The sequence below is a fragment of the Lepidothrix coronata genome, unplaced genomic scaffold, assembly GCF_001604755.1.
Source record: "Lepidothrix coronata isolate B3197 unplaced genomic scaffold, Lepidothrix_coronata-1.0 Scaffold36, whole genome shotgun sequence".
Lineage (NCBI taxonomy): Eukaryota > Metazoa > Chordata > Aves > Passeriformes > Pipridae > Lepidothrix > Lepidothrix coronata.
This window is the reverse complement of record NW_016690216.1, coordinates 2,217,677-2,241,787: the sequence shown is the minus strand read 5'-3', so window position 1 is coordinate 2,241,787 and position 24,111 is coordinate 2,217,677. Positions and strand designations below refer to the sequence as shown.

General features: G+C 38.7%; 1 protein-coding gene across 4 annotated transcripts in view; it reads left to right on the top strand.

Moving 5' to 3' along the window:
* NCOA2 (nuclear receptor coactivator 2) overlaps nt 1-24,111 on the top strand; it is a 186,143-nt gene that overhangs the window by 134,371 nt on the left and 27,661 nt on the right. For all 4 annotated transcript variants that reach the window (XM_017812473.1, XM_017812476.1, XM_017812474.1 and 1 more), the window contains 7 exons: nt 2,733-2,910; nt 4,315-4,500; nt 5,340-5,441; nt 5,538-5,678; nt 8,785-8,932; nt 11,002-12,271; nt 20,976-21,186. In XM_017812473.1, the coding sequence (XP_017667962.1) occupies nt 2,733-2,910; nt 4,315-4,500; nt 5,340-5,441; nt 5,538-5,678; nt 8,785-8,932; nt 11,002-12,271; nt 20,976-21,186 (2,236 nt within the window). The remainder of the gene's footprint in view (nt 1-2,732; nt 2,911-4,314; nt 4,501-5,339; nt 5,442-5,537; nt 5,679-8,784; nt 8,933-11,001; nt 12,272-20,975; nt 21,187-24,111) is intronic.

The window sequence follows — 24,111 nt, the reverse complement described above, 5'->3', positions numbered from 1 at the left end:
GACTGAAATATAAAGCCCTTTGTTATTCTAGGCCCAAAAGACCACTTCTGTGGTCAACCCAAGAAGCAGCTGTGAGGAAACAGCACAGAGCACTTCCTTGGCAAAGAAGTTGCCACACTAGGAAACAGTAGAGAAAACTGAAAATTATCATGGGATGCCAGTAACTCTCAAAATCTCTTGCTTGCCATCTTCACCTTTGAAAATTTTCTCCTTAGGACTGCAGTAAACATCTGTGATGGCTTTGGTTTTCCAATCCCTTTGAATTGATGTGTGGACAGCTAGCAAGTAGAATGGTTTAGCCAAACCCAGACCCTTCTGCCAGCTCTAAACACCATGTGGTTCCATGGTGAGCCAGTTCAAGGGACTGATGTGGCTAGCATCTTTTTTTTTCTTCAGTTAGTTTTCAGCCAACTCAGTTCTTTGATCCAGCTTTTCATATCCTCACACAGGGCAGGGTGTTGTCATGATGTGGAAAGGACTAAATCAAAGAGGTCATGCTTACACTGGTTTCAAATGGTGGTGAAATGCGGTCTAAGATCCTAATCCATAGCAGAGGTGCTAATAGGAAATTATATTAGAGCCTCAATTTAGTAATAATTTGTAAATCATTGCTAGTTAAACTAAATAGTATTCAGCAGGAAAATGTAATGAATGTTAAGAAAGCATGTAGAAAGGAAGGAGCTCTCCAAAGAAAGTAAATTAACAGGAGAAACCAAGAATTATCAGAAACAAGAAGGCAATGATAAAAAAGAAAAGTTAGAGAGTAGAATTTATGACAACAGGAGGAAAAAAGACTTGGTTTATCTTAATTTAGAGGCAGTCAGGAAAAGTATACACTTGCGCATTTATTTGTGGGTTTTATTATGTTGTAATATAAAATAGAATGAAGAAAGTGTGTGTCAACCATTGCCTCAACTGCTCTGCTTGAGCATTGTGCTTTAACTATCCCTCCACTGGAGCAGAATGATTATCTAACTTAGTTTGGGAAGAACCTCTGAAGCTTGTGTATTCCAACCTTCCAGTACAAGCTGGTCCAAGTACAGCTGGTGGCCCAGATCCAAGTCCAGCCAAGGTTTGAATAGCTCTGGGGAGGGTAGTTGCACAGCCTCTTCCCATATCTGACCACCTTCGTAGTGAATTTTTTTTTCCTTGTATCTCCGTGAAGTTTCCTGTCTTCCAACGCATGTCTGTTGTGTCTCATCCTTCCCTTGTGAACCTCTGACTAGAGCCTGGCTCTGTCTTCTCTTTAGCCTTGTGCTAGATGGCTGAAGACAGAAGTAAATTCCATCCTAAGCCTTTTCTTTTACTGTCTGGATTTGCTAGTTGTTCAGTAGTGTACAATGTTTTTAACATCTCTCTAATCAGAGGACTCGAGAACTGCCTGCTAAGACCAACACACAAGTTGTACAGTGTACAAATGTGGCCATATCAAAAATGCCACATGCTTGCTATGGCAGCTCCTGCTTGTTAAAACTGTTTTGCAGTGAACTGTGTTCAGGTTTAGTATGGATCCACTTGGTTTTGACCCATAATGAATCATGGGTTGCGTGCTTTTCTGATTTCTTTCTGTCTCTGGAGATGCAATAACTCACAACTCTTCTAGTGATTTCCTGCCAATCCTTAGAGTGGTGAATAAATCAGGCAAAGCTGAAGAAGTCTGTGTAGGTTGTTAGTGGAATTCTTTGGTGCTTTAAGTTTAAATGTGTCCCCCTTTATCTGCTCTTATGAGATAAAGTTAGATGAATATATTCTGACATTTCTACCATCCACAATCATGCTTGCATCTTAAGAAAAATAAAATTTGCATGAGAATTTCTTACCAATACTCAAATTTTTACTTTATCCTCATTGGGTAGAAGTGATGTAGTATTTGGCTTAGGCTTCAGATAACATAGGGGAGATATCTTGGAAAGAATGCTGCAGCGAGGTTGTCACTGTCACAAGAGATAAGGAGGGAGACTATTCAGCAGAAAATACTAATGTAGACACTTCCTCACAGAAACTTTAAATCCTTTGGAAAACCGTGAAGCTGAGCTGAAGAGGTGAAAGTCTGGTTCCTGTTCTCTGGATCATGTGTGAACTGAATTAAGTTGGTGTCAAATTAAAAACAAATGAAAGCACTCCTGGCAGTAGAGACTAAAGCTCTCCCATCCTCACTGCTCACTGCCTGCTCTCAGCTCCCTTTGCCCTTCTCTACTGTTAATCTCTCGCATTCCTGGCTGCATGAAGATCCACTGCTGGGGATGGGAAGAGAGTCTTTCTCTTTCTTTCTGCTTGTGTTTTCCTTGCCTTGTGACAGCATGTCCTGTGATGTTTTCCTGGGATCAGTCTTCCTGTATTGCATAGAGGAGTGAACAGGCTGTGGGTTTAGCAGAACCATCTTCTGGTCCAGCTTACTTACTTCATACGCAGGCAGATAAATAGCAACCTCTTCCATTATTTATGTTTGTTTGTTTGAGGTGGGAGATTTGGTTTTTTCCATGGGTGGATTTCATTATTTTGCAAAGTGTGCACCTTTCTGTGCTTTTACACTAGTTTGATATAAGTAAGATTAGATGCTCAATCTGAAATGTGTCCATTGCTATTACAGACAATAATATAAGAACTGGGGTTGATGTGGAAAGATTCTGCTGTGTCTTCTGTGTGGAGTATTTATTTTCTGGGCATCTTGTTAATCTGATTGTTTGGTATTGTGTTTCTCTCTCTCTACTTTTCTTTTTTTCCCCCTATAGGCCCTAGATGGGTTCTTCTTCGTAGTGAACCCAGAAGGTAATGTCGTGTTTGTTTCTGAGAATGTGACACAGTACCTGAGGTACAACCAAGAAGAGCTGATGAACACAAGCATATATAGCATCCTGCATGTAGGGGACCACAATGAATTTGTCAAAATCCTGCTGCCAAAATCTTTAGGTATGTAACTTTTCCTCATATCATATCATTGCTTATTTAACTTTGATTTTATAAGTCAATGTTTCAATAACTGAAGTTAATGTCCTTCTATTACTTACCATTTCATCATATACACTATATTTTTAATGTATATATAGACTATGAATGATTAATATTATTCTCAAAAGCATCCTCCACTCTTTTCAAATTTTTCTTTGTTAAAATTGCTCTTAGTAACTCATGTTAGCTGATACTTTTTAATGGATCTCCAGGGTGAATCACTAAAAGACAGCATTAGCTATGTGAACTCTCTGTTAGTTCTCTGTCTAGGCTGGTTTTTCCAAGAATGACCCAGGAAAGGGGGAATATAAAAGAAAAACCGGCAACCTCCATGTACTAGGATTTTTATTTCAATGTTTTTATTCCTAGCAGTATTTACGCTTATCTTTCAAAACCCGTTTTTGTTAGTTGCAACCATTTTTTGATTCATATTGATATTAGGTTTAATGTGATTGTATTTCAGAGGAGGTGAAAAGAAGGAGAAAGTCAATACCGGGTGCCTCACTTACCTGCAGCAGTTTTTAAAGTATTACGCAATTCACTGTAGCATTTTATTAGTGTACTTAAATACCCTGAAGAAGCAAAAATGTAAATGGCTAAACTCAATATATTACTGCCTTTATTGCATTTTATGACTCAAGAGGGCAAGGGAAGAGTATTTTAAATATGACCCTGCTATTTCCTTATGTCGTGCTACATTAATTCGTTCCAGCTAATGTCCAGTACCTATATTTGTGCATCTGAGGATTTTGTTTCTTTTTTTACTTGTCTTAAGCACTGTGTTAGGCCTTTATTTTATCCATCACTCCACCCAGGTCATTCTCATCCCTCCAGTCTTTCCCATTGTAGCAGAGACTGTGTGTTTCAGTATATTCCCTATTGTATTGCTTCCTGTTTTTATAAATACATATTAGTTCCTTTTCTTTCCCTTTCTAATCTGGACACAGATTTTTGTACAGTGCAGACATCTCTTTTGTATTAATAACTTTTAAGTTCACTAGAAAGATCCTACATACTGCCTTATTTTTTCCAGACTTACAAATTAACTTGATCTATACAGTACTGTATAACTTTTACATGCACCAATATTTGGACTTTTATCCTGCTTTTCTACTGTGTCATTTTAAGTCATTTGAAAAAAGCGTGATAGCTGAACAAATTAGCAGGGCTCTTAAAATCTGATCATTTTGTAAATCACTTTGTTATGTGCTGGTTTGGGCTTTAATATTAAAATTAGGTTGTTGTTGTTAAATGAACTTGTTTCTCAACCAGTTTGCAAAGCACCTTGATTAATTTCCTGTGGATAAGCAGCAGAAATGCCTGCTACCAGGTTTATCTCACTATGTGATCTTTGCTTTTGCTCAGTGAATGGGGGATCTTGGTCTGGTGACACTCCTAGGCGTAATAGCCATACCTTTACTTGTCGGATGCTGGTAAAACCTCTTGCTGATTCTGAAGAAGGCCATGATAACCAGGAAGCACATCAGAAATATGAAACTATGCAGTGCTTTGCTGTTTCTCAACCAAATTCCTTCAAGGAGGACGGTGAAGGTAATTACCACTTTAAATTTGTGTTATTGAAGTTTTGGGGCAATTGATAAAGTGAGCTCTAAGTCCTGAAAAAATGGAAAAATGGTAAGTTTTTTTCCTGTTTCATTTAACTGTAGAAAGATACTTTCGTCTTGGCTATGAGTGTATACACTTGCATGCACCTATTCGTTAAACCAGTATAGTTGAAATTGAGAGAAACTGTTTACCTGAAAGAGATATCCTAGTTTTACATTGCTTCAGTTGTAAGAAGAATGTAGCTGACTGGGAAGAAAGTTTTGAAGGGCAATTTTTTGAATTCTTAGAATTTGAAGACAATCGTGGTTTACCATTTCCTTTACCATTTACTACTTCAGCAGGTAAATTTCCTCAGATTGTTTTATAAGTATTCAGGTAAGTACAAATGGTTATTTTGAAGCTGCTTTCTCAGAGAGAGCGAGCATTTGGGGCATGTTTAAGAAATGTGGCTTAGAAGGTTCGAAATGGTGAGTGTTGAAGAAATGTGCTCTTTGTGCCTGCAGTGTATTCTTGTTTATTAATTATCTCTGGAATGGTTGAGCTACTACAGGTATATGCAAAACATGTGCCAATACTTATCGGTTGTGCTGGAGTCCTTGATAAGTTTTCTTCAAAAAGAGAAAACAAACTCACCTTTTTTGTTTTGTTCAATGTTGTAGGAAATAACGAAGATATAAACTCACTGAGTTTTGTATATCTTTTTGTTGGTACAAGACCTATTTTTTGGTTCAAATGGATTTAAGGAACTTTTAAAAAATATTTCTGAAGTCTTTGTGTAAACAAAAGTCTTCCCCTTCTATAAAAAATAAACATTTTTCTTTCAGATTTGCAGTCTTGCTTGATTTGTGTTGCAAGAAGAGCGCCAATGAAGGAAAGACCGCTTCTTCATTCATCAGAGAGCTTTACTACACGCCAGGATCTACAAGGTATTGTGAAACACGAGTAGGAGTTTTTAATTTTAATTTCTTTTCCTCAATGGGGAAATTGCTGTAACAAGTGTTTTCTAATGTATCTAATACCAGGCAAAATAACTTCACTGGACACAAGTACCATGCGAGCAGCCATGAAACCTGGCTGGGAGGATTTGGTGAGAAGATGCATTCAGAGGTTCCATTTACAGCACGAGGGAGAAATATCTTTTGCCAAGAGGCATCACCAGGAAGGTTAGGTTTCATATTTTTAGCACTTTCTGTATTTAAACTGTTTGCCATTTGTATCTCCTGGTTGTTGTTCTCTTTGTTATGTTTACATGGAACAATCAAGGACTAGTGACAGTCCCCTTCTCAAGCTGATTTACCTGACACACTGATGGCTCTCTGTACAGATGTTGCACCTTTCACCCTGTTTGCTTTAGCCTGCTTGTTATAACTGTGCCACCTTGGAATGTGCTTTAAAGCTTCAAAATGTCAGTTATTTTGGAATGAAAGACCCTTGCATGTTGCCCAATGAAATATTCACTGCCCATCATTCTTCAGAACCTCAACTCACACATTGCAGATCATTGACCTATATTCCTTTTCTCTACAAAAATGGACATTTACCGCCACGTTTCCCTGTGAGAAACACTCAGTGTGAATTGCCAAGGCTGCAGCGCTTGTGCTGTTTGCAAACCTGCATTGTTGCACTGTATCTAGCTGATAAGTGTTATAGAATATAGCACAAGCACATCTACTTAGGCAAGATTATGGCAGGTAAGATGTAGGAGAATACTGCACTGTGAAAGGTTCCCCATGAGGTTTCTGTGGCAGTGACTGGATGGGGATTTTTGATAAAACCCTTATACTGCTAATTCTAGTAACACAGATCCAAATTAGTAAAAACAAATGACCCTTTCTAGTCCATGGGAAAGTAATTTCAAAACCAGTGGGGAATAACTGGAACATTTCCAGTGCAGGAGCATCATTCTTTGGGTTCATGTTTGTAGAACAGGGTTTACAGCCAGCCTGTAACAAATAGTTACTATGGTCATTAAGCAGCAGGCATGCCGTCTTGGAACCAAATTGTAACTGAAATATCAAATTATTCCACCAAATACACACAAAAAAAGAGCTTTAGTCATGAGGCATTAGTTAAATAGTCTTTAATATGTTCTGCTTTCATGAAACTTTAAGGTGGCGTTTTAGGAATGTGGAGGCGCAGCAATACTGTGGTGTTTTAGATAACACTTTTTGGGGTATATACAGTAGAAGTGCTAAGAGTTCACAGCCTTATGCTGTGATTTCAGACAGAACTGAAGAGGGTAGTATGCAGTTAAAGTTACACCAGGGGTTTAGAGAGCAGTTTCAGGTAAGAACCCACTTGTGCCAAAGGTCATTTAGGAGTATCTGCTATGGCACTTGTTACTTCAGTCCTCTTCAAGTTGTTCCTGAGCAAATTAGCAGCTCCTACACCTAGTGCCAAGGTTTGAATGAGTCCTCTCTAAGCTATCTGTGAAGTGATGAAAATATATGTGCTTTGGAGTTTACACTGTATCATTTTGCAGGAGAGGCTTAGGGTCATGGTATAAGCTGTACAATTAGTCTAAATGAGAAGGCTCTTCTCTTGTGGAACTGAAGAGAGTGAGTGACAAGAGGGGGAGGAAAAACCTCTGGAATTGCTTTATTGCAAAGGATACAGCACTGGGGAGGACTAATGGCTGAAATGTTTCCTTCCCCTGCCCTGCAGTGTAGAGAAGAAAAACAAGGCATATCTTGGACCATAGCATCTTTGTGCTTGACTGAGAAACTCTTTGCATTTTTAAGTCGTTATAGTTTGAGAATAGAAGCAGAGAAAGTAATGGTCTCCTACAAGTAATCCGGTGTTACAACGTGGAAAAAAAATGCAGAATTAGCTTGATAAACAATAAAAAAACATGCTTTGAAATTAAATGTCAGTATAAAATGCAGAATATATGGTAAGTTTTTATTGGCCACGGTCAGAAAAACAGCATTTCCTCAAGAGGAATACGGAAACATTCTTGTTTGCTTAAAGAATTGGTTTGGAAAATGATTTAAGTAGAGATTTCACTTGTATCCTGTTGGCATTGAGTACTGGAATTTCCTGATGTGGTATATGCTAAAGTTAAGAGCTTTGGACCTTCTGGTGCCCAAAGGTTAAACTGAAACAATGACATACCTAACAGTGAAATTTTGCTTTGTATTGTCTCACAGTTGTAGGTTTTTGTTTTTCTTTACGTTTTTACTCTGAAAGAAACCCTTCTGGTTGTTTAAATTGTGCTTCCTGTTTTCTCAGTGCCTAAATAATACTTTGAAATCTTGCAGAACAATATATAACAGTGGGGGACAGGGAAGGAAAGCAATCATACCCAGTCTTGCAAGGCTGAAAATGTGGTAGCTCTGTAGATGAGACAAATAAAGGCCACCCTTGGAAAACCATGTAATTTCATTACAACAGGAAATACTGAAAGACAAGCAATGAAATGAAGATCAGATTATACTGTTAATTAAAAAAAAAAAAAAATAAAAAAACCCACAGAAAATGTATATGTATGAAAAAAATAGGAAATTAAAAGTATTTGTAGAGGTTGAATTTCTTGAAGTTCAGATTTACACTGAAAACTTAAAGAACTGCAGAATATGTACAGTGAAGTAAACACCAAACCTGAAGTGCAGTCAACACTGGGAAGGGGTAACACAGCCCAAATTTTAGCTTAAGTAATTGTATTTGTCATTTTTTTGAGTTGTATATCTTTGTTATTTGTTCTTTAGAAAGTAAAACTTTCTTATTTTAGTTGTTCTTATTTCCAGTTGTTCACATGTAAGAGATTTATGTACTTTTTTTAAATTAAAGATGTATTAAAAGTAACTGTTACAAGACAGTTTAGGCAGGCAATATGGAGGAAAAGATACAGGCTGTTGGAAACATGATCTAAAAACTAAAGACATTTATATTAATCATCACGGTATAGATGATACAGATGAAAAAAAGTATGAGGAACAAAAGGAATTAGACACATATTTGATGAAGAGTGAAATGGATATCAAGAACTTCCTGTTTAGTCCTGAAATACACTGTATTTCATAGTAACTTCCTGTTATTGCTGTCACTCCATATAGATTTTCTTTTAATCACCCTACAGTATGTGGGATCCTTTATTTTATGTGCATTGCAACTATTTATTTTCAAAAGTGGGGGGCTTTCTCCTTATTTAAGTAGCACGGTATCTATGATATCAGTGCTGATGGATTTAGAACGTCAGGTGCTGAGCAACTAAGCTACCTGTACTACAGTTTCTCATTAATTTAATTCTGTTATTTTGCTTGCTTGCAGTGCTGAGGCAGGGACTAGCTTTTAGTCCAGTTTATCGGTTTTCCTTGTCGGATGGCACTATCGCTTCTGCCCAAACGAAGAGCAAGCTCATCCGTTCTCAGACGACTAATGAACCTCAGCTTGTAGTCTCCTTTCATATGCTTCACAGGTAATCCTGGCCACTTTGCTACATCCACACTCTGCAAAGAGACATGGAAAGTACAAGGTTGCATAAGATTTTGAAATCAATGCTTGCAGCAGGAAAAGGCTGTAAGATTATTTCAGGATTTAAAAATGGCATGCTAGATTTTCACATTAAGATCTTCCATTAAACATACATAATTTCCTTTAATGTCGCGTTCTTAATTTCAGTATTTTAATTTCCTGTATTTTGCATAATAGACACAAGAAACTTTCCAAATATAATTAAACCTAGAAAACTTTGAAGGATTACATTTCTGTAGTTCACAGTCTGTCATACCTTGGTGCTGGGTCTTCTTAAAAGTACACGTTATAATTACTAGGACCTTGATTCTCTTCATTCCTTGTCTTTTCTGGTGCTTGGAGCAGTGGCTTTCACATGTCCAATCCTGAGAAATGCCACCACTATTAGTTTTGGGTTTTTTTAAAAAGCACAGTCAATAATATGTTAAAGTCAAGGATGAGTATCAGAACTTCAACATACAATTTTTATTAAGTCACTCTGTGTCCTATTTGTGTTAGATGTGTTGGCCGATTATAATTACAATGCTGTTTTCCTTGAATCCTCAGTATCTTTTTTTTTTCTGAGAAGAATAAAACAGTGCTTTTACAGAAATTGTAGATTTGCAAATTGACATGACCAAAAGCTGTCTGAATTTTTTTTTCTTTGGATTTCTGAATGTACCTAGTATTTCATGAAGTGCTAAATTTTAAATTTAAGAAAGGACCATTAAGTTAAAAATGGCACTTGCATATATTCTCGCCTCTTTTTTTTTTAGCACAATGCTGGTACTATTGTTTTTGTAATAAGGTTTTAAAAATCCGCCTCTCTTTTTATAGTTCACGTTGTTCACCTTTGCCTTTATATGTAAGGTAACAAATACAGAATAACAAGGGTCACTACTCTGTGTTCTTCAGTTTTTTCACTTCTCATGCTTTATCAAAATGCGAAGGTTTATCTGCACTTACTTAATCTGTGCAAGTAGGAGTGGTTTTCGTCTCATGGAAAATGCATATTAGGAATGTTCCCTGAGTATTTGTTTTTAGAAGTTCAGAGTTTATTTGACTTTTGTCAGAACCTCTGTTTTTTTCTTCCTTATCTGCTTGACTCTGTCTCTTCTGTAGCTTTTAGTATTTGAGAATGTGTTCTAATTTTTCTGAATTAGGTTTTAACACAGAAGTAAAAAGTATATTGCATCTTCCTATAAACTAATTAAAATCTACTGAGGAAAAGAGAAGTGACCTTCAGGTGCTCTCACAAGAGCTTTTTCTTGGCGGGGGGAGGTCTCTCTCTCCCCTGTTTCCTCTGTCTTACAGCCTGTGTCTCTAAAATATGAGTTTCAGCTCACGTGTGTGTGGTTTGGGGTTTTTTTCCTTCTTCCCTTTTCCTAAATGCCTGTGCAAGACTAGATTGCTAACAGACTGTTCTCATTCTAAAGCAGTATCCAGTAGTTCCCTTGGCTCACATGCTGTTTTGGAGCAGTATTGAAATACTCTGGCAGTGTAGAAATGTGACTTTTTCAACTTTCTTTTCACTATGAACTTGGTGGGCAAATAGCCCACTCCAGCCTTGTGGTGGGGCTATCTCACAGAAATTTAAAACTCTCCAGCAAACAGCTGTCCACAGCTGTCTTGTAAAACATGTATTTGTTGGGTCATATGTTTCAGATGAGATTTCTGTCAGTTCTAGAAGTTAGCTCTTGTCAAATTGTAGAGGAAAGATACATTAAAGGGAGAGGGTTTGAAATTGTAACCTATCTGCATTTCTAAGGACTGTCATTTAAATGAAGTATAATTTTGTTTTTCTTCTCTTCCACTGATTTGTTAATGAGGTTCTGAAAAAACATACTGTTAATGTTCTGCCATGTTGAGAGTTGCATATCACTTTTTTCACATTGTTGATTTGGTTTTGATTGTAGGGGTTTGGTGTTATTTTAAAGCAAGGTTTGGGGTTTTGCTTCTTTTTCTGTAAAGTAATTGCAGCTTGTCCACTGTCATTTTAGCTAACAGGCTGTTTTTCTCCCCCTTGCCACACAGAGAGCAGAATGTCTGTGGAATGAATCAGGATTTGACTGGACAAGGAATGGGGAAGATATTGAACCCAATTAGTTCCAGCAGCCCTGCCCATCAGGCCATGTGCAGTGGGAACCCAGGTCAGGATATGACCATCAGTAGCAATATAAATTTTGCCATAAATGGCCCAAAGGAACAAATGGGCATGCCAGCAGGCAGGTTTGGTGGTTCAGGGGGAATGAACCATGTGTCAAGCATACAAGCATCCACTCCTCAGGGTAGTAACTATGCACTAAAAATGAATAGCCCCTCACAAAGCAGCCCTGGCATGAACCCAGGGCAGCCAAACTCTATGCTTTCCCCAAGGCATCGTGTGAGCCCTGGAGTGGCAGGAAGTCCTCGCATCCCACCCAGTCAGTTCTCCCCTGCAGGAAGCTTACATTCACCTGTGGGAGTCTGCAGCAGCACAGGAAATAGCCATAACTACACCAACAGTTCCCTGAACGCACTTCAGGCCCTCAGCGAGGGCCATGGCGTTTCTCTAGGATCGTCGTTGGCTTCACCTGACCTAAAAATGGGAAATTTACAAAATTCCCCTGTGAATATGAATCCTCCGCAGCTGAGCAAGATGGGAAGCCTGGACTCTAAAGACTGCTTTGGAATATACGGGGAGCAATCAGAAGGTACAACTGGACAAGCAGAGAGCAGCTGCCATTCAGGAGAACAGAAAGATAACAGCGATAGCAACATGCCACCGGTTGTCAGTGGCGAGAGACCTGATGGACAAAACAAACTGCACGACGGAAAAAGCCAGACAAAGCTCTTACAATTGCTGACCACCAAATCAGATCAGATGGAGCCTTCACCTTTGTCCAGTACCATGGGAGACATTAGCAAGGACTCCACGGGAGGGTTGCCTGGGTCTGGTTCAGCACATGGAACCTCGCTCAAGGAGAAGCATAAAATTTTGCACAGACTATTGCAGGACAGTAGTTCTCCTGTAGATTTGGCCAAGCTCACAGCAGAGGCCACAGGCAAAGAACTGAATCAGGAGTCCAGTAGCACAGCTCCTGGTTCAGAGGTGACTGTTAAACAGGAGCCAGCGAGTCCTAAGAAGAATAATAATGCACTACTTCGCTACTTGCTAGATAAAGATGATACTAAAGATATTGGTTTACCAGACATACCCCCAAAACTGGAGCGGTTGGACAGTAAGACAGACCCTTCCGGTAGCACAAAGTTAATAGCTATGAGGACGGAAAAAGAAGAGATAAGCTTTGAGCCTAATGAACAGGTAAGCTAATCTTTGCATTACATGTGAATGACATGTTCTAGACCTGCGTTTCTACCATCTAACTTCTTCTAAGAGTAGTATCTTGGCACTTCAGAAAACTGTTATCTGTCTTTTGAAATCCAGTCTTCACTCAGTTTTCCAATTGGTGTTACTAGGTTGTGATCATCACTCTGTCTAAAAGCACAGACTCTGCCTGGGAGGAGATGGATAACGCAGGCAACCTTTCCCAGATGGTAGTCAGGCAAAGAGAAAATACTCATGACTGTTGGTTAGTGCTCACTAATTGACAGCTTTTCCCACAGGCTGATGTTGAACTGCTGTGTGCTAAATAGGTCCTTGACCTGGCCCAGCATAGCCGCTACACTCCTCCTGTGGAAAACAGGTTTGTGCTCAAGAATAGGACTGATACCAACTTTGCATTACTGGTCTTTGTGCTATACTTGACCTACAAATTAAAATCAGAGCAATAGACTTCTGTGCCAATTGGGAGGATTTATTCTCTTTTTTTTTCCTTAAAAATTCTTTATATTCAGCCCAAGTTCCTGTGGATGATTAATTGTTCAGAGCAGAGATCATGTCTCCCTGTGCAAGGTTACCTGCATTTATTTTGCTTTCAGAATTTCTTCACATTCTGTGCAAGATTACTTGTTGCTCTACTACCCAACCTACTAATAAACTGTGTGTTGTTAGGACCTATGCTAAAAAGTGTTATTTCACTGGCTTTCATGCAGAATTCACTTTTAAAAAGCACCAGGTTCACATCACCCAGAATGCTCCAGTTTTCAGAGCTTTACAAGAAAAGGGATGCAGCAAAAGCAATTTGCTATTTCAGTATGTTTATTTTATTTATAAAATGGGTAATTACAATATCAATTTTAATGTAAGGCATTTTCTGGGGAGGTTATAACTAGCTGGAGTTAATGATCCTTAGATTTGTCCTACACTATCAACTCTCACAGCTGGTCATTAATCCCTAGGCAGCCCTGTGCATGAAGCCTTAGTTTGTAAATCATGATCAGATCATACACTGTGCAAACGTTCATGGTTCTCATTCACAGCCATATCCTTCATTATTAAAATATTGGATTTAAAAATACTGCATATTTTTAATGTGCGGACTAGGTTTGAGCTTGTTTGTTTTTATTAATCTATTGTAATTATTTATTGTGTGTATATAAAGACATCATTTTTTATATTTTCTATATTGTATTTTGAGGCTGAGGAGGGATAGACAACATGTTCTTAGCCCTAAGTCACAGCACTGGATTATTATTTTTTTACTTGCCCTTTCGGCAGTCTGTAACTAGTAGACAGTTCTTTCATCAGTGGTTATAACCACAAAACATAGAGGCCAAACACAGCACTACAGTGTGGATGCAGCATTGTTAAAATGTCAGTTATCCAGGCTATTCCTAAGGTTGCTTCTTCTGTTTCAACAGAATTTGACAGCTATTGCCATTATGTAGGAGCGGTTGTGGTTTTTCAATCCTTCCCATGCTTTAGGGGAAACCAAGCCAAATTACACTAATTTCTGCAGGGATTTATCCTCAAGCCTGGATGTTAGTTTAGTTTTGAAAGGAAGCTGCTATTTTGTAGTCTGTAGAGGTGGGGCTTAGATTCTCTGTGAGAACTTGTGCTTCATTAGGCTAGAAAAACTCAGATATCAAGAAATTCACAGCTAAATTGATTCACAGCTAAATTTGGCAAAAATTGACTATTTTAAAAGTATCTGATAGATTTCAATTTTTAGTTCAGATCCTTAACATTGACTAGATTAAAGGCAGAGATCTTCAGTCCTTCGTATTAGGTACTGGACCAGAATGTAGAATTTGGTAATCACCAAAAAATTTATGTCCGTCATTCTCAGATCAAAATCATGGTCTTTAGATGGTTTATTAATAAGAATTAAATTTCTAAAAGAATATAAATATTCTCTTTTATGATCTCTGTGGAGTACACAGTGAACATCTTAGCTTGTGAACCCATTCTGAGAAAGCAAGTTTTGTCCCCTCTAGAAATTAGCTGTCTCGTCCAAGGTAGTCCTACGAGTTCCTTTTATCGTTGATGGAAAAATAGAGAGGTATTCCAGAATTTTTTTTATCCTAATGTGTGTCTAAAATAGAGAAGGTAAGCTGCCCCTCAGTGATACTGCCATTGACAAGTGGTAGCACAGATGAAGAGCTTAAACTAGCTGCCTTACTTTCTGGTGACTAAAGATACGAAGTTGTCTCACCCTAAATGTAAACATGTAACTAATTATAAGACAGCTTTACAGAAAGAGACTTCAGTGTCTACAAGCACTGCCAAGCAGTTGAAAATCAGGTTCTCCAGAGTTATGAACTTCATGAAGTGAATAGTCTATTCATTTTTTTTATTTTTAGATTTTATGTTCCTGAGGTCAGGGAGCGATTTTAGGGGGTTGAAGTATGGACTACGACTGTATTGCCTTTTCTTAAAATTTGAAGACAGAGTTTGTCTCCCAGGACAGGGGAACCAGAGGTACAGAAAAGGTCCAGGAGTTGGGTTTATTCAGAAAACCATGAAGCTGTGCAGGAATTGTGATAAAGTGGTAAAGGCTTCCTCAGCCCCAAGGTAGAGAGGAGCCAGTCCCATCTCTGTGAGGGAATACTGCTGGATAATGACAGAAGGGCTTTTGTTGCTCTCGTTGGTTGTAAACAGAGTTTTAAAACCTACTTAAAATGCAGTGAAACCTGGAGCTGAATAAACAGAAGTCCAGAGTGGAGCAGGAGAGGAAATGGTGGGGAATATAGAATAATGTAAGTGTTTAACTGTCTGAAGGCCAGGCCTTTAAACAAATAGCCACTTTACCCCAATTATGATATCACTGAAAATATTTAGCATCAAAAACTCTTCAGCTTTGGAAGATGGTCTCCTACAGGAAGTGGTCATTGCCTAAATTTAGATCAAAGCTGGAACTATTTAGTACAAGACCAGAACACAGATTCTTGTGCTAAATTCTTCCATCCTCCTGTATCCTTCCCCCTCCTTCTTCCTTCCATATGTAAAAATTAGCCATGTGCTTGTGTTACCTATTTTGCAGGTTTATTTAAAACTTCTCCTCCCTGAGGAATGTTGTATTTTTAAGTAATTAGTCATTGGGGTGTGCAGTTTCTTTGGAAACTGCAGTAGACCAGCAGTGGGGTGGCCTCTGCAAGGGAGTGTGTTGGGAGGCAGCAGAGCCATTGCATTTTCTCCTTTTACTTTTGGTGTGACTTTCTGAGCAGGAAATGCTTTGAAGTGCACCACTCTACTAAAAATAGCAGTCTTCTAGGTAGTGGGTTTAAACATACACTTCTGCAGGGAGCAGCAACTGACAGGAAGCCTTTCTCAAATGGCAGAGAATATTTCCAGCACTGTCGTACCTTTTTCCCTTCCTTGGTGGGATGATGGTTAACAAGCTTTATTAGGCTGATTGTTATTCAAGTTACAGCAGCTGTAGGGAAGAGTATGAAAGAGAGACCTGCTGGGGACGTTCAGTGGAGTTTTTCCTACAGCACCAACTGTAGCAGCGCTGTTGCTGTTGAGCACAAGTGCTCATACCACTGTTAAAAAGGGAAGAGTGTGTCCCTCAGCAGTAAACCTGCCTTCTCCCACTCTCCCTGACAGCCCACTGGCTACTGTGTGGCTGCAAGATGGGACTTTACCCTGCACCTTCACTATACACCACTGCTCGGGCTGTCCCTCATTGTGCTTCTGGCTGCAGCCAGCACGTGCTGCTGCTGGCCAGGAGCAGCCCATGTAGTGGTCAGGAGATGGTCAAGTGTGGGAAGGACTGGCTGACAGCTTCGAGGGGAAGGAGGGTGAAAATGTAAGGGGACGTCAGAGAAACAGAATCTGATGAACAGCGTCAGATATTGCTTTGCTAAAGTAGCTTATTCTCTGAGAAATTACTTGGGGTAGTGTGGAATAAAATCCTAATCTTCACAAGTGTACTCTCCTCTTTTTTAGCCAGTAGACAATATAGACAGCCTGCTTGACAGGGACTTCACAATGGAACAGTCTCCAGCAGTGCTGTTCCAGAAATTATCTTAAGCATATACATTTTTGTCCTAAAACTCAGAAACTGTTCTGGAGTTCCTCACATACTTTATCAACTCTGCTTTATGTGGAAACCATTATCTTCCCAAGGCTAGCATATTTTCTTTACACATGCCACTCATCTTCCAAAAACCTATTTCTGGTTTAATAGTCCAAAATCCATTAAGTTGATGAGGAACATTGGTTTCTTCCTGAAATTCTATCAAAACCTTAGAATAGGGATTCCACTTTCTGAATGTCTTTCAATTAGATTTCTGTTTTCAAAAGTTAGTCATAGAGTAGCCTGATAATATAATAGGATTTCTAGCCAATTTTATCTTTATTGCAGTTACCACAGAGAAAAACACCATATTGATTTCACTTCTAATTTCCTTTTCCCTTCTTTTTATAATCCTTTAATTTATCACTGGTTTGGATCAGGAATTTGGTTTTGTTTACCTCTTATGGTCAACTGCTCTGCCCACGCTTCAGAGGTAGCAGATGAGCTAACTTATGATTTATGTAAGGAAGGTATAGTTTGAAGTTGTGTCCCCACCAGAAGACATCCTGTTGTAAGTCTTTAGAATACAGGGTCTCAGTGCAAGCCAAGGGCATTGTCCATGGCAGGAAGGAGATTTCCAGAAAGTTGAGAATATTATCCAGTCCTTTACTATCCATGGAAGCTAGATTTTGACATAGCAACTTTTTGTAAAACCAGACTTCATGTTGAGGTGTAGCTGCCTTTCAGTAGAGCTAAAAAAATTCTGTAAGCACTTTATTTTATATTTCTCTACATGACGGTATAAAATAAGTACTTTTTCAAATGCAAAAATATTTCTAAGAATAATTTGTCTTATGCTTCCTGGCCTTTGGTGTCCAAGTTCTGTGGAGATTGTAGTCATTGCACTACTTAGAGATATGAAAATTCATACACAAAAACTTTCTTGTGATTCTTAACAACTTATCAGGCTTTTCCCCCCCCCCCCAATTCATGACAAATAATTGTTTTGCATGGAGGTTAGGTTGTGCCTTCTATTTACATAAAGTTCAATTTAGACCATTAACAAAATAAATATAGAATATAAATAAAAGAAAAATCCCATGAAACTAACCAAGTAAATATTTTAATGCTAGTTTCTGCACATATGGTGCCATTTGAGGGTGACTCTGGAAAGACTTAGGCTAACATTGTAGCTTGGTCTTACTTCTAAACCTATCTCGGAACTTCTGTAGCAGTTGAGAACCCTCATCAAAAATAATATTGATTATTTTATGCAAAAAAAAAGGGGAAGGTTATGTATTTATGTTGTTGAAATACATCTGTTGTATTTGGCCTTTCTTTGCCACTTCCTGAGAGGAATTAAAAGCATCTTAGGGAGTGCTGTTTTCTGACACATTTGTATCAATATGTTCTTCACTGGCATTGTTTTGGGTTTGGTTTGGGGTTGTTATTATTTTAACACCTAATGTTTAAACAACAAATTGCAGTAGCCAGAATGTTAAAAGAGAGGACAACACAAAATCTCTCACAAAACCAACCAAAAAAAACCCCTTACAACATATAAAACTTCCCTTCACTATTGTCTCAGATATGTTTAATGAAGGCCATATGTCTTAATTCCCCCAAAGAGTACTGAATCATCCTTCTATAATTTATGATACTCAATATCAGTCTCTTCTACGGGCTCTTGCAGTCTTCTTGTACCAGATCTCCCATCACTCAAACTGCAGCTCCTATAAACATCACTCATGGCTGTCTCTTGGAGCACTTTTTTGAATCTGCTTATCACCTGTCCGTGCCATGATTTAGGCTTCATAGAATCACACTTGATTCCTCCTGGCTCAGCCTTTTTTGTCTGTGTACTGTGTCCATCCAGCTGCTTGTAATTGCCTGGAAGGTAGTGGGATTTGTCAAAAACAGGTAATGTTGGACAAACCCTTTTTCCTTTGGCAGGAGAGTAGCAGGCTTGTTGACATAAGAGAAGCAGTGTGTGTGCCATGTGCCTGGGTTTGAGTAAGGCTCTTTGGCCCTTTTACTTCTAACACTCTCATAAGCAGGTTAGAGATGCATGGTCAAGATGAATCTGCTGTGAGTGGGCAGGAAGCTGTTTGGAAATCCTTACACACACAGTAGTTATTGATGGATTCACTGTCAAAATGGAGATTCTGCAGGAGCTCGTGCAGCATCTAGAGCTTTTCAGTGTTTTAGTTATCCTAAATGACCTGATGGGAGAACAGAGGGTATCCTTGGTAAAGATGCATGTGGTACTTGAATATCTGCAAGCACACTGGAGGACAGAATTCAAATTCAGCTGCAACAAGGAGATATAGAGAAAACATGTTAGAACATTCAGGGTGAATAAATGCTATTTATTATCAATAGTCAAGGATAGGGTTACAGATTTCTTTTTAAAAAGGAGGGGACAACTGACTAGATAGGACTTTTTCAGAACTGTGTCTAGGAATCATGATGAGTTTGAGTCAGTAATGTCACGTAATTAAAAAAATTACAGCTTTTCTGGAATATGCCATCAAAGCATACCATGTGTAGAGTAAATTTTCTGCTTTACTCAGCAGCTGTAAGGCTTCATTTTAAGTCCTGTTCCAGACATGGCTTCAGCCAAAGTGTGGATCAGCTGAAGGCAATCTGCAGGAGTAACAAGACTAATAAGCAGTCTAGAGAACAGTTTATATGCTGAAGATTCACAAATTGAGGTGGTTTATTTATTTCAGCTTAAGACCAAAAGGGCATGTATTTTCAAATACAGAAAAATAAGAAAAAGAAAGGGGAGCACAATGTGTTTTCCAGATTCAAAATACAATTGGAAGGAAAGGCCTCCATTTCAGTGAGAGAGATTTTGCATTGAGACTGAGAAAAAAACTCACAAGAATAGTAAGGATGGCAGAGTGCTGAAACCAATTCCCCAGGGAAGCTGTGGATTTTTTGTCACTGGATGTTTTTAACAAGCTGCTGTATGAACTTCTGTAGGGAATGGCATACGCTGATCTTGCCTTCAGGTTTTAAATTTCCTCCAGTCCTCTAATTCTGTGATTTCCTACCATTTTGCCAATTACACCAGCCTCCAGATCACCCACATGATGCCTTTTAATGGAGTAAACTCCCTCCTTTTGCACCATATACTCCAGTCTGTAAAACTTGGAGATGATGTAGAAGGAGTAAAGGAGTAAATACCATGTTTATTTGCAGCCAGTCACCCAAAAAAGGCATGTAGCAGTGTAACCTTGGGGCATTTTAGCTACTTTTGAATAAAATAGCTGAGCTTCCCAGGAGCAGGTTAGATGTGACAGCAGGACTTCTGTGCATACTGTACAATGTGCAGTGCTTCCTAGCTAGCCTGCTAAAGCCTCTGTAGTTAGTTTAAAACTATCTCAGGTATTTCTGCATTATCCTGTGATCTGTGCTGTGAGCTTGCTATCAATAAGTCAGAAGTTCATGATATGGGGAAGGACAAAAACCCAGGAAGAATTGTATTTCAGTTGTGCATGTTTGTGGTGTTATTTCTCAGTTCCTTGTCCTTCACAGCTAGCTGCTCACTCTGCCTCTCTTCCATCATTACACATTTCCTAATGAAGATGCTGATTTTGAGTAGATATTTGTTATAAATACTGTCATAATATGTTTCCTGTGCAGCTTGGTGGTAACTGAGTCTGGACTCTCTGTTGTTAATTGTTACCCAAGTTTTACCCTATTCAAAGGTTTAGGGTTGGAGGATATAGTTGTGATGACTTCCACATTTCAGTCATAAAAGTATTCTAATTCTTAGAGTTTACAGCCAGAGAAGCTGCCAGAAAAATACTTACAAAAATCAACATTTTTAAGAAAAACAAGCAGGTCAGTATTTATGTTAGTATAGGGTGAACTTAATTTTTCTTCCATCTTTATTTCATGATAATTTTCTAGTGAATTAAGTGTAACTAGATTTCTCTTTTCTTACTCCAGAGAAGTTTTTTTTTATTTCGGAATTAATTATTTCGGAATTTTTTTTATTTTCGGAATTATTTCGGAAGTTGTGAGCAAAATCAATTCCAAATTCTAGTAACTAGTTCTCAGGTTTTAATTTATTGAACTTCATTGAAACGTGTCTTTCTTGCCAGTTAACTTATATAGAGTTATTCGGTGTTCAGGTTTTGAATGTGACAAAGAAAAAGCATATGGGTAATTGTTTTAGCCATGAAGCAACTTTTCCATCATATGCTTTTAATCAAGTCATAAAGAGACTAGAAATATGACTGTGCTGAAAGGAATATTAGTTATACCTATGTAAACCCCCATCTTCAGCACTGTTGGATCTCTTCTCCTGCCAAAACTATTCCTGCTGTCAGCACCGATCACCGAGTGCACAGGGAGAGTCTCCCTGTTGCCCGAGGTATGAACCATGTGGAATCATACATCTTGATGCTGGGTTCTTGAAGGGGTGCCAGTGCCACACTGGTCTCCCCACAAGCAAGGCAGACGAGCCCTGGGAAGCCTCCACAGTCCCCTTACAACAGCTTTGTGAGCTTCCTCCACATCGGGCATCTTGCCGGAGGCATCCAAAACCAGTGCGGGTGTAACAGTTGCAGGCTGCCTGGCTTGGTGTGAGCAGGATGCCAACAGCAGGCGAGCAGCGATGTGTACTGTGGGTTTGTGCTTTCTTTGTTGCAGCCAGGCAGTGAATTGGATAACTTGGAAGAGATTCTGGATGACCTGCAGAACAGCCAGTTACCACAGCTTTTCCCAGATAGCCGCCCAGGCGTGCCAGCGGGCTCGGTCGACAAGCAAGCCATCATCAATGACCTCATGCAGCTCACCAGTGACAGCAGCCCTGGCGCGGCGGTGGCCACCCAGAAACCAGCAATGAGGATTTCACAGAGCAGTGAGTCCACTCCGCCTTCAACACACGTGTACACTAAGCTTGTGAACCCCCAGAGCAGGGGTCGAGGTGTCCCTGGGTCGGCTGGGGAGGAACCGGGTAGCTCCTTGTCCTGCTCTGGTGTTGCATGATGACACAGCGCCACCTGCGGTCGTCCCATTTCAAAACACACGTGGAGGTTAAGTCTAATTCACACCAAGTTCACCCTGGAAGTCTGTGTCCTCTGAGGAATTCTAAGGGTACCTCAAAATAAAGCAAATGTCCCCTGTTGTGGTTGTATCTGATGCTGCTGTTGTGAGGGCTTTGGCATGGAGAGTGTTTTTTTGTGATGCAGATCACTCCTTTCCGGCAGCTCTTGCAAAAAAAGGGACAAGAGATGAATGAAGGAGAGTTTTCCTCTAAAACCACAAGATTTATAGAAGGACAGATGATAAAGAGGAATGTTCAAGTTTAATTTGAAATTGTGGCTTTTAATTGAGTCCCTTCCAGCTGACAGTTTTCCTTAATTTTATTAATTAGCTTACAAATCAGCATTGAAATGTTGGTTTACCACCACAGAATAATGGAAAGCAAGCAAGACAGAAGTCTTATCAACTAATGTTGAATAAAGTAGCATAAAAAGCCACTACTTCATTTTTTGCTCCTGTTGGCTAGGGTGGCAGCATCTATTTACTTCCTTAGGTGGAAACTGATTTCTTTTTTTGTAAAACTTTTTAGATAATATTTTTAGATATTCTGATAATATTAAAAAAACACCGGGCCACTTTCAAAGTAACCCAAATTACTTAGAAATGTTCAAATAAATATTAATATTCTGTTGGTAAATATTAGTGTTTAAATTCGTATTAAAGCCGCTTCAGATCCTTAAATAATCACTTGTTATCAATGTTGCTCAGAGTAAGATGCTTGGATTTAATGTACTCATTTTTATAAGTATGGGCGTACTAACAGCAGCAGCACAAAAGTCAGAAGAAAATCTATGTGCATGTAAAGTCTTTAGTATATTCTTCCTGAAGCAAGGTCTGTTGGTTCCTTCCAATGGAGCCTTTTGGCTTTCTAGAGTTAACCTAGCTTTAAATCTGCTTTCAAAGCTACTGACAGTACAGTAACAGTATGATTGTAAATGAGAGTGACTTGGTGGTTAGCAGCAGTTCTGTAAAAGCAGCATCCTGTTTCCCATCTATATTAAAACCCTAAAACCTTTTCCTCTGGCTCAGTCTTGTGTCTGTGCCTGATTTCCCTAGGAACTTCTGCTTTGTTTTCAGTAGAAGAACATACAGAAAACAGGTGCACAGAAATAGTGAGGGGCTTCTCATATGCTCACAGAAAAGCAATGTAGAATGAATGTCAAATCATATACAATTCCAAAAGAGGTTTGGGGTTTTTTAATTATTTTTTTCTGAAGAAATAACCAGCTTTCATGTTACAGGTTTTACATGAAAATACTTTAAATATTTTTATCTGTTAAAAGAAAAAGCTGCTAGATTTGCCAAATTTCTTGAGTGTGTTACATGGGAACAGGGAGCCTCCTTCAGTCCCATCCTGACCACGAGCAGAATATGTGATCTAATCACCATCACAGTTCATCTGCTGTGTTGTTATTTTGTGCTGCATTTCCAGCTTTCCTTTTGTAAGATCAGGGGGTGCTGGCAAAACCACACATATAACAACTCGCTCATCTATGTGATTTTTCAAACTTTTGGAACAAACTATTCTGAAACTGTCACTTAAGTTCATTTTTTGTTCAATCCTTAAACTTGATGATGCCCCTAATCTTCAGAAGGTCATTTTTGTTTCATGAGTAAGTTTTGTTTGCTTGTTTGAACAGAGAGACAAGACAAAATTTTGATCTCATGGTCAAGACTTAGGTGTATGTGATGTGATGTGTTTCCTGTACACACATATAGGCAAATTCACCTGCCAGAGAACTTAACACTAAAAAAAAGGAATAAATATAATAGATTCCTGCAGTCTGGTTTTATAACATAAGAACAAAAGCCAGAGACCTTTGGAATAGAATGTTTCTGTACTTTTTAATAAGCTTACTAAATTTCATGTAAGTTTCCAAATTCAAAAGTAGCGCTACTTCAATCTAAAATAAGAAAGAAGTTTTTTAACTTCTTTGTAATGTGGTAAAATGCAGAAGTCACTTTAAGGATGCTGTTAAATCAGAACCTCTACTAGGGGAAGCTATCAGGAAGTACTGCAAATAATAATTTCACAAAAGTGTGTAATTTACTTGTATGTGTTTTGTGAGTATGATTGGAAATGGAATGATAGCTACAAGGTCAGTCTTTGATTCATGTTTAAGAACTAGTTGTGCACATACGAGATGCTTTCTGCATTGGAATATTGCCCAAAGACTAGGTGAGCCAGATGCTTGCCAATCATAATCTGAACCTCACTTTTCTGAGGCAGTCTTCTTCACAGAGACTGATTTTAAAAGCACAAACTAGAAGAAAATAGTTACATAAAGATGACAGTAACCATCAAGGATGGTTCTGTTTTACCAGAATATTATTGTGGCACAGCTCTAATTCTGGACCAGTTATTTATTGTTGCTGAATCATGGAAGTATTTATTTTTATTAATGAAAAAAAATTAAAAAATAATTAAAAGGGACATGTAGAAATGGGGCTATGGGATCCAGTATAGACTCAATCTGCCCTTAATTTTGATAACTTCTTCAGGGGCACAGCTTGTGCTGGAAGACACTCAAAACTGAGATAATTCCTAACAATCTGCCTCAGGATGAGATCTGCATGCAATTACAGTCCTACTAGGTATAAGATTAATTGGCAGTAGTATGCACATCACATAGGGGTGTATTTTGCTGTAGTGGCTCTTCTGTCAGTTAAATTGCATCATTTAAAGTTTTTTAAAATATACATCATATCTGGTTTGTGTTTAGTGTCAGAATGTTCCATT